Source organism: Mugil cephalus, chromosome 7 (genome assembly GCF_022458985.1).
Source record: "Mugil cephalus isolate CIBA_MC_2020 chromosome 7, CIBA_Mcephalus_1.1, whole genome shotgun sequence".
In the NCBI taxonomy this organism is placed as follows: domain Eukaryota; kingdom Metazoa; phylum Chordata; class Actinopteri; order Mugiliformes; family Mugilidae; genus Mugil; species Mugil cephalus.
In genome coordinates, this window is record NC_061776.1 from 16,122,936 (window position 1) to 16,131,578 (window position 8,643).

The window sequence follows — 8,643 nt, forward strand, 5'->3', positions numbered from 1 at the left end:
AGTAGAGACAGTTACACTACATAATATGATAGTCATGAGCTGCTCTGTTGGGGAAAAAAAAAGCTTAACAAGAGAAATTTGTTGCAAGTAATGCATCACTTATTACTCATTTCCATTTATTTAATGTCTTCTTCTAAACAAAGGAAATTAAAATGCCACAATACACTTGAAAAAAAAATGCATCCGACCATCTTTTCTTTTTTTTTTTAATCACCCGTCACAATTGGACAAGTAGTTTAAGATTTCACAGCGAGTGAAGACATTCTTTTCTTTATTCAGCATCTATACGTGCACCTTTTAATCTGCTCCCTCCAGGGCATAAACCAAACTTGAATCTCAGGAAGGGAAATGGACCTTAAATGGTCACATTATTTTTTATCGGGAAAACCATCAGTCCATACAAAAACAGTGCCGCCCAGTGTAAGAACAAACCCTGTGACCCGCACTCAAAAAGGCATCGGCTCCAGAACAGCAGCTGCTTTATCTTAATCTTATAATAGCACAATGAATGTCAGATAGGAAGGGATGCTGCACGTACTCTCTCTTGTTAATGCTGTCCTTATGAGCTTCGCAGATTAAATGTTTTGGACAATAAATATCAACATCAGCTAACACCCCTGAATGGAAATGCAAAGATTTGCCTTTTACGAATAACTGCGTAATAAATAGATGCAGCCGTGACTATTGATCCAGGGTATTTGTGTGCGGGAAGCTTGTCTGGGTGTTGGGTCAAGATGAGCGGCGGTAGGTGATGTGCAAATGCTGTGTCAGGGGCTGGTTGTCTGTTGCCATGGAGACTGTCTGCTCCAGCTTCCCGTCTGGTCGTAGCTGAAAGACTCTACAGACCTAAAACGTGGAAAAAGAGAAGGCGAGAAAAAAATGCGATGTATCTTCGATCAAGTCGAGTACATGATGCGGGGGGGACCAGGACCAGGATTTACCTGCTGCACATGAGGCTCCTTGGCAAAAGAGATTCTGGACAGCGACTGGCTCTGAAGGTTCAGCTGCTGCCCGGTCAGCTCTCCTTCCTCAATCTCCACCAGACCTGTACGAACCCACATGTCAGTCAAAACCTGTACGACGTGTGTGTGCGTCTGTGTACACGTGAGCGTAAATCAGTTGTGATCAACAAATGTGGGAGAGCAATGATAATAAGAGCAGGGGCAGGAGAGGCACAAACAGTACCTGAGTTCTCAGCGATGATGAACGCCACTCGGTTGGTCCCCGGCTGCATTCGAATGAAACCGCACTCTCTGTGTAGAGGCTTTTTAGACTCTGCGTGAAACGCGTTGAACCTGTCAAACACAAAATCAGCATCAACGGACAATCTGCTGCAGTCTGCAACAGTGAGCAGGAGCCATTTTTATTCCAGTCCTTTTGTTGGACTCAGGTGTACCACCACAAAATAGATTCTGAACAGTTCATGACTTTATTCTCACAGCTATAGGAGATAAGCTCAACTACGGGGCTAATCTCTCCCCATGACAAATATGTGTAATGATTTGTTAATGATTCATCGCTTTTTACTGTTGCTGCCTGTCTGTTAGATTTAGTGTGTTCAGCGATGGCCTACATGAAGTTGATGACTGGCTGGCCCACGTGGCTGAAGTGCAGCGTCTCTGTGTAGTGGAACGGTTTAATGCTGGGAAAGCAGCCCTCCCCAGGTTCATCGCACTCCCAGGTTCCCAGAAGCCAGTCGAGAGCGAGGATGGCTGGGTTCAGCGGCACCGATTCTACAACATACACACACACACAAACAAGTCATGCTGCATTATCACGAAAACAGAGACATCAATAATCATCGTCTTTAACTCTCTGTAACGGGCATTTAAAATTAAATATAAGGAGCAAGAGTGCAGATTTAGTGAATAATTTCCATGGGTATTTACAAATTTACAAAAAAAAAAAAACTGTTGACTTGATACGTCATATATTTATACGAGTAAATCCTGTTCTAGTGGCTCATGAAGTAACAATAAGTTAGAGAGTATTAAAATGAGGCAAAGCACTCTGGGTAACGAGTCAGTAGAAGGACTGGCCAAATTTGTTCCCTCATTAAACTTTTAAAATCAAAGAAATATATAAAACGAAATAAATTCTTATTAAACCCGGCATCTGCCTGAGACCAGGCGCAGAAGAAAAGAAAATGAAAAAGTAGTTGTGACGAGGACAAAGTAATCTGAGGGCTACGTGTCATATCGTGGGAGCATCATAAACAGGAAACACTCTCGCTCGCCGGTTCATTAGGTACACCGGTGAAGACGAATGCCCTGCAATAAACAGGCCTGCACTAAATCTTCATGAAGGTTGTACATTCAGCGTGTGCTGTTGCAGAGCTGTTGATTGAGCTGCGTTTTCATTTTAGAGGCCGTGGTTTGTTGTACCATCGAATCTTACTGTGTTGAACAGACACGTGTTCCTTTTATTTTGACAACCCCATTTTAGTCAGGGGGGCAGGCTAAATAAGTTTTAGTGTTTAATTAAATACTCACACCAAAAATATTATACAGTTCAACCTTTCCATGAACACGTAAACATTATAACAGTCATGGAGGAGGATTTAGTTATATCATTATATCAGAATGAATTGTTTTCACTAGTGTACCTAATGAACTGGCTGATGTACGAGACTAATTAACAAGGCTAATTAACTCCGGATCTCCGGAAGATGGCAGTGAAGTAACACTAATAAGGCCAGTAGAAGAAGAACAACAACAATAACAAGAGAAGAGGGAGAAGAGAGAAGAAGAAGAGAGAAGAAGAAGAGAGAAGAAGAAGAAGAAGAAGAAGAAGTTGTAGTTTGTAGTTTGTACAGTAGGTGGCGGTAATGTTGCAGTAAAGTCGCAGTGTGGCGGAAAACAGAAGAAGATACAAAACACGGGAAGGTGACTGTTTCATTTCACTCTCAGTTATACACGAATATATTCAGATAAAACACGAGGGCTGGTTTTTGACGTGCAGAGGTCAGAGCACAAAAACATCCGGTTATTTATTTGTTTCTTATCACAGATGCTAAAGTCATGGTTGCTACTTTCGTTTTCAAACCTCGGCTAAATGACACAGGGGTTGAAGATGACCAGCCAAATATGAGCTTGACATGGGACTGAAAAGACCCTTTTCAGATTGCCAGTAAGTGATTTCAGCAACTTGTAAATCGAGGTTGTCTCATATCTATAGAGTTAGCGGTTACACCTGTTCTCACCGCGAGAGTTAAGCTTATGCGAGTTGAAATAAACCTTTATTTAACCATCACAATTTATTTGCTCTAAGATTTAAAAGTAAAACATGAACCTACCCGTGTTATTGAAGGGACACGCCATTACTCAGGACAACTGCAGCCAGACGTGCACGGATAAATAAAACTGAACAGCAGCACAAGATTGAGGTCACTGTATAAATAGTTATGTTACACTGCGCCAGTGTGACGTCGTTTTATAGAAGGCCGCAGGGTATGCTGGGAAATGTAGTTTTTTAAATGATCATCCGTGGAAAATAACCTTCACCAAATGTAAGTGCAGCTGGCATTCGTCAGCTTTCATAATCCTTCCCCCACACAATTGAGACTGGAGTTCTGTTTGATTAAATAAAGCACACTTTATTGACGTCTTTAATGCCAAATGACCACATCTGCTTCTTTATTTCAAAATAAGCCTTTACTTAAAGAAGAAAAGCACAGGGCCTGCGTTTTCTGAAATCCCTGCAGTCAAAAGCACAGAAGAATCCCTGAAATGTATGCACTGGTCCAGCTGTCCCGCGTGTGGGAGAACGCAATGTTCGTTTCTTATTCCCCAATGTACGAGCACAAGGTCAGTGGTCTGGGAATGTGGGCTCCTAAACCTTGCTCTTTTTGCAGTTCTTGAGAGCATCTGCCAAGGCGTGCAGTGCCAAGTCAGCGTTAGCCTTCTCGCAGTTGTATCCCATCAATCCGATCCTCATCACCTAATGAAAAGAGAGGTTATGGTCTGCAGTGACTCAGCAGGATGATTTCAGGCACCAAACGCTTAAAACTCTTAGAATTAAACATGCCGTTCAATTAAGCCTGTAGTCAATGTCAGGTAGCTAGGAGTGGTCTCTAAAAATCTAAACTCAAATGTTATAAATGCATGTGTTTTGTTGCACAGGGTGAAAATAGCAACTAACCTTGCCGATGGAGGGGCCTAATCCTCCCGTCATCTCCATCTGGTGGTGTTTCATGATGTAGACCAGCATCTCCCTCCAATTGTAGCCTTCGGGGATGGCAATGGTGGTAACAGAGGGAAGCCTCAAATCCTGCAGGACACATGTCAATGATTGACTGCAGTTACAGCAGGGAAACACAAGTTGTCACTCTGCTCACTCTGTTTCTGTTTTAGCACAACACAAACAGTGTTACATCCTAAAAAAAAATGGTAATGTACTGGTATTGACATTATGTATTTAAAGTTTTATTGTCCTTGTTCAGTCTTGATTGCCTTTCTTGTTTTGTATGAGTAACATTTCATTATCCTTACATACATACACATTTGCAGTATTTAATTTTTTTGTTGTCTGCCTCACCTTTTCAGGGACAAAGAGCTTGAGGTCCAAGTCTTCGAGTCCTCTGTACAGGTAGGCTGCCACCTCCTTGTGTTTCCTCCAGGACTCCTCCAGCCCCTAGAGAGAGACAAACATTGATAAGGTTCACATCTAAATGGCTAATAAAGTCAGAGAAGTGATTCTTAGAGCAGCCTCTAGACTAAAGGTGATTGAAACACCATCCTTAACATATTTTTACTCTCAGTGATAAGTGTGCTTGGCTTCATTAAAGGCAAAAACTAAGAAGACTGGTGAACATACTGCTTAATAATATGTAAGGTCTGAAGTGTAAAACTTAAGATCATGAAATATGCCAAACAGATACACCAGTGTCATGTTGAAGAAATAATGTATATTTAAATGACCATGGTTGGTAAACACACACTCCATTTATATGGTTAATGTTTATGTGGTCCCTGCTCCATAACTTGACAGAACCTTCACAAATTATTTCAATTGTTTCTGAAGGACAACCTCGGCATTTCATTCACTGAACGAACTGATAAGTGGTGAAATATCTCTTTACCCTCTCAGTAAGAATTGCCAGACTCTCTCTCAGGGCGAGGAATCCAGAAACGGGACCAGTGTGGTGGTATCTAAAAACCAGAGGACACATCATTTACATATATTCATTTGATTATTTGAATGTCACACAAGTTCTGGAATCATCCTCTTGAACTGCTTTTAATCCATTTCGCTTCATTCCTATAATTTTTTTCATTTTTGAAAGTTTAAATTTTGCACTGCCAACCATCAGCTTATAATCAGGTGTGTGAGTGGACTTACGCTCTGACTGCTTCGCCATCACAACCCCAGTAGTTGGACAGATGTGTCATATCAAAGAGGTAGGATACGGGTTTTGTTTTCCTGTTAAACATCTTGTGGCTGTGTAGGTGGACAAAGATATTGTTTTTTTTTGTTATCCGTTTCATGCACTTGTGATCAGTCAAAATGCATTCACCCACACACACACACACAGATAGTGCACCCTCACCATGCTCTGTCGTTAAAAGAGATGGGGGCTGTGCCAGGAGGTGCATTCAGAGCCTTCTGAGAACCAGTGTACAGGATGTCAATTTCTAGGAGCACAATGAGAGACGGATTAAATCACATCGAAGCTTACGTCAGCAAGTAGAAGAAGTGAATCTTTTATCACTGTCTTACTTTGCTTGTCCATAAAAATTGGTGCTGCTCCAAGCGAAGCCACTGTGTCGACCAGGAAAAGACAGTTGTGCCTGCGGGAGTTACAGCATGGGCAGTGAGAAATGGTTTCTGTAATGCTCTGTTTGAGAGGGACATGGTTTGATACTCACTTCCTGCAGATGTCTCCAATGCCATCTACTGGGTGACAGAGGCCAGCAGAGGACTCTCCGTGTGTGAGGAAAAACAAGACGGGTTTGTGTTTTTGTACGGCCTAGAGAGATGTGAAAGGCATTCTTGTTATTGGTGCTGTGACTGAGTCTCAGTGGTGTGTTCTGTGGAAAATTTCATCCATAGCTAAGGCTGATAGAACGATTTTATTTACAGAGATAATTGGTTGCTTCAGAGACCTGGTGCCTACCTGTTCAATTTCCTTATTGGAGAAATATCCACCAGGGTCTTTTACCAATCTATGTACATTGGCACCTACATATATAAAATAAAATATTAGCCAGTGCAATAAATGAACAAATAAATGGATAAATTAGAGATCAAATACGCAACGCGTGTTAACGTAGTCTTTTTTTTTTTTTTTTTGTCTCCCGTGTGCGTAAAACCGCGCGTAAACACTTACCCATTCTCTCTGCAATTTCTGCGACGCGCTCTCCCCAGATGCCGTTAATGGCTATGAGCACGCTCTCTCCGGGCTCCACCGTGTTGAACACTGCGCACTCCATAGCAGCGTGCCCGGAGCCGCTCATTGATATCGTCATGTTGTTCTGTGTCTGAAAGGCGTACTGGATCCCTTTCTTGATGTCATTCATAATCTGTGACATGCAAAGAAAACGTGTTGTCAAAACTGTTGCTATGTTAAGTTTCTCTACGATAAATAATTGGTTTCATTCGTTTCACTGTACACCATAACTTGTGCGTAATTACGCACAAACATTTGAGCGTGGAGCCCATCCGTTTGGCCTGTTTGAAATAATAATAATAATAATAATAATAACAACAATAATAATTATAACAATAATAATAACAATAATAATAATAAAATCTATTGTCTTAATCTAAACTAAACTTAATGTTGTAAATAAACATAACTGGGGAAATTATGTTCCTCTATTTTACTTTTGTCCACCAAAACTTTTAACCTGCACCCCAACGTTCAGCAGGCTACTTCAGTCAAAGTTGTCTGTTTCATAAATTAGGCTAGTTTGAATTTATAATAATAATAATAATTTATCTGAGTCTGATGCCTTTTACCTCATACATTTCTGGGTGGAGGTGACCAATTATCGGCCTGGACCCTGCAGCCAAAATACGCGGAGGAATGTTTGAGGGTCCCGGACCGAACAGGTAACGGAGAGGTACTTCTAGAGGTCGGAGAAGGCATGCCGGCGGCGGGATGGTGACTGAGGACATGGAGCGGTCCAGGCGCTGCAGGACTGGCGCGCACCTTGCGGCCAGCGGACTGTCGAGGGCCGCTGCAGCCTGCTGGGCGAGCAGCGCGCTCCGGTTGAACAAAGCCCGCTGCATCATAGCTGGTGTCCTGTTCCTGAGAGACCTGCACCGACTGAGGCCACCGCTGGCAGACGCAAACTGAGCTTGCCTGTGAGTTTGGGTGAAGATTTAAAACAAACAGGTCTTTGACCTTCTGGCCACGGGGCGGTGTGTGCGTCACTTCACTTAAGGTTTGGTGACAACGTGCACAATGCTAGCGTGAAAAAAGGGTCTTTGTGCAGACCCTCGTTTAAATACACTTGGTTTGCAATTCAAAATCAGCAATTATATTTAAGAACAGCTTGACTTTGTGAAATATTTATGTAGCCCCTGAAATAATAACCACTTGGTTCATTTCCCAGTTGATACGATTGTGGAACATTTTAATAAATTTATTTTATTTCTGACTTTAACAAGCTGCAGCTTTTCTCCATACTGCAAATTGCAAATGATGTGATGTGTGTTAAACATCTTGAAATGAACGGTCACAGTCCCCTGGATGGACCCACATCCATGTCCAGCATGTCTGGAGCTACCTGGACTGGTTTTGGTGAATTATTTCAGGTCTTTTCAGTGGCGTTGACTCTTGAACTGGGTGTAAATGTGAGATCCTGAACTTGGCAGCTTGGAACCGGTTGAGTTTAGTTTGCAGGTGGTTTGTTGATTTTGTCTGCCCCTTCTGTCCCTGGAGTATTGAGATTGTCAAGAGGAAACTCCTCTCTGAGAGCCAATCTGCTCTCTCGCAGGAAGAAGGGGGAAGGTAAATATACAGCCACTCACACACCCACCGTACAAACACACTCTCAGGGAAGCTGCTCGGTTTTATTGTGCAGTGTTCATTATCAGTGACACACTTTATCAAGTTGGGTAATTCCCCCGTGAGATAACATAAAATTGATGGTGATTATAGTTCATACACAAATGTTTCCCTGTTTCTGAACATGGAACTGATTCATAGCCCTGGAGCTTTTTTTGTTGTTGTTGTTGTTGTTTGTTTTGTTTTTTTGTTTGTTTTTTTACATATTAGAGGTAGAATAGAAAATGATTCAGCTTAATTATAAATATACTGAAATCCACCAGCTGGCCCCAGACTAGGTCTAAAATTAGATTTTATCAGAGAGGAGGCTGTATTACTACTCATGATGAAAGAGCTGTTGTCCTTTGTGATTCTCAAAACATGTCACAGAAGATTAATCAGATCCAATTTTATATTCAAACCAATAAGTCTCATTTTCCTGTATATTGTTTTTAAATTATATTTCTTCATGTTTTAACCTCAGGGTAAAACTTGTATTACGCAACATTATTTAAATCAGTGTAAGTTTGACTGCCTCTTTGTCAATTCAATTAAAAAAATGATTGAAATGGTGTTTTTATTGCTGCTGTAATAGCTCAGTATGAACCATTCATGTCACGCATTCATTAATTGTTTTTGTAATATTAAAA

The 8,643-nt window shown here is 41.5% G+C and overlaps 2 protein-coding genes across 2 annotated transcripts; both read right to left on the reverse strand.

Moving 5' to 3' along the window:
* Positions 1–51: 51 nt before the first annotated feature.
* thap4 (THAP domain containing 4) lies at positions 52–3,451 on the reverse strand. Its single transcript, XM_047589319.1, has 5 exons — positions 3,296–3,451; positions 1,574–1,733; positions 1,186–1,295; positions 942–1,045; positions 52–846 (listed from the first exon to the last, which is right to left on the reverse strand). The coding sequence occupies exons 1-5, from the start codon at positions 3,318–3,320 to the stop codon at positions 730–732; spliced, it is 516 nt and encodes a 171-aa protein (XP_047445275.1). The 5' UTR covers positions 3,321–3,451; the 3' UTR covers positions 52–729.
* A 123-nt stretch (positions 3,452–3,574) lies between these two features.
* Positions 3,575–7,311, reverse strand: agxtb (alanine--glyoxylate and serine--pyruvate aminotransferase b). Its single transcript, XM_047589315.1, has 11 exons — positions 6,961–7,311; positions 6,329–6,521; positions 6,116–6,180; positions 5,868–5,968; positions 5,719–5,789; positions 5,549–5,633; positions 5,341–5,439; positions 5,081–5,150; positions 4,537–4,632; positions 4,141–4,269; positions 3,575–3,939 (listed from the first exon to the last, which is right to left on the reverse strand). Exons 1-11 carry the CDS (start codon positions 7,234–7,236, stop codon positions 3,832–3,834), a joined length of 1,293 nt encoding a protein of 430 aa, XP_047445271.1. The 5' UTR covers positions 7,237–7,311; the 3' UTR covers positions 3,575–3,831.
* Between the last annotated feature and the right edge of the window lie 1,332 nt (positions 7,312–8,643).

What these genes read in the sequence shown, in the direction of transcription:
- thap4 (XM_047589319.1), bottom strand. Translation starts at nt 3,320, where the DNA reads ATGGCGTGTCCCTTCAATAACACGG. An exon ending in GTGTCCCTTCAATAACACGG is followed by an intron (nt 1,734 to 3,295) that starts GTAGGTTCATGT and finishes TGTATGTTGTAG; the next exon opens with AATCGGTGCCGCTGAACCCA. An exon ending in CATCATCGCTGAGAACTCAG is followed by an intron (nt 1,046 to 1,185) that starts GTACTGTTTGTG and finishes GGGTTCGTACAG; the next exon opens with GTCTGGTGGAGATTGAGGAA.
- agxtb (XM_047589315.1), bottom strand. Translation starts at nt 7,236, where the DNA reads ATGATGCAGCGGGCTTTGTTCAACCGGAGCGCGCTGCTCGCCCAGCAG. An exon ending in TCTTTTAACGACAGAGCATG is followed by an intron (nt 5,440 to 5,548) that starts GTGAGGGTGCAC and finishes CCACCTACACAG; the next exon opens with CCACAAGATGTTTAACAGGA. An exon ending in TGGCAATTCTTACTGAGAGG is followed by an intron (nt 4,633 to 5,080) that starts GTAAAGAGATAT and finishes GTCTCTCTCTAG; the next exon opens with GGGCTGGAGGAGTCCTGGAG.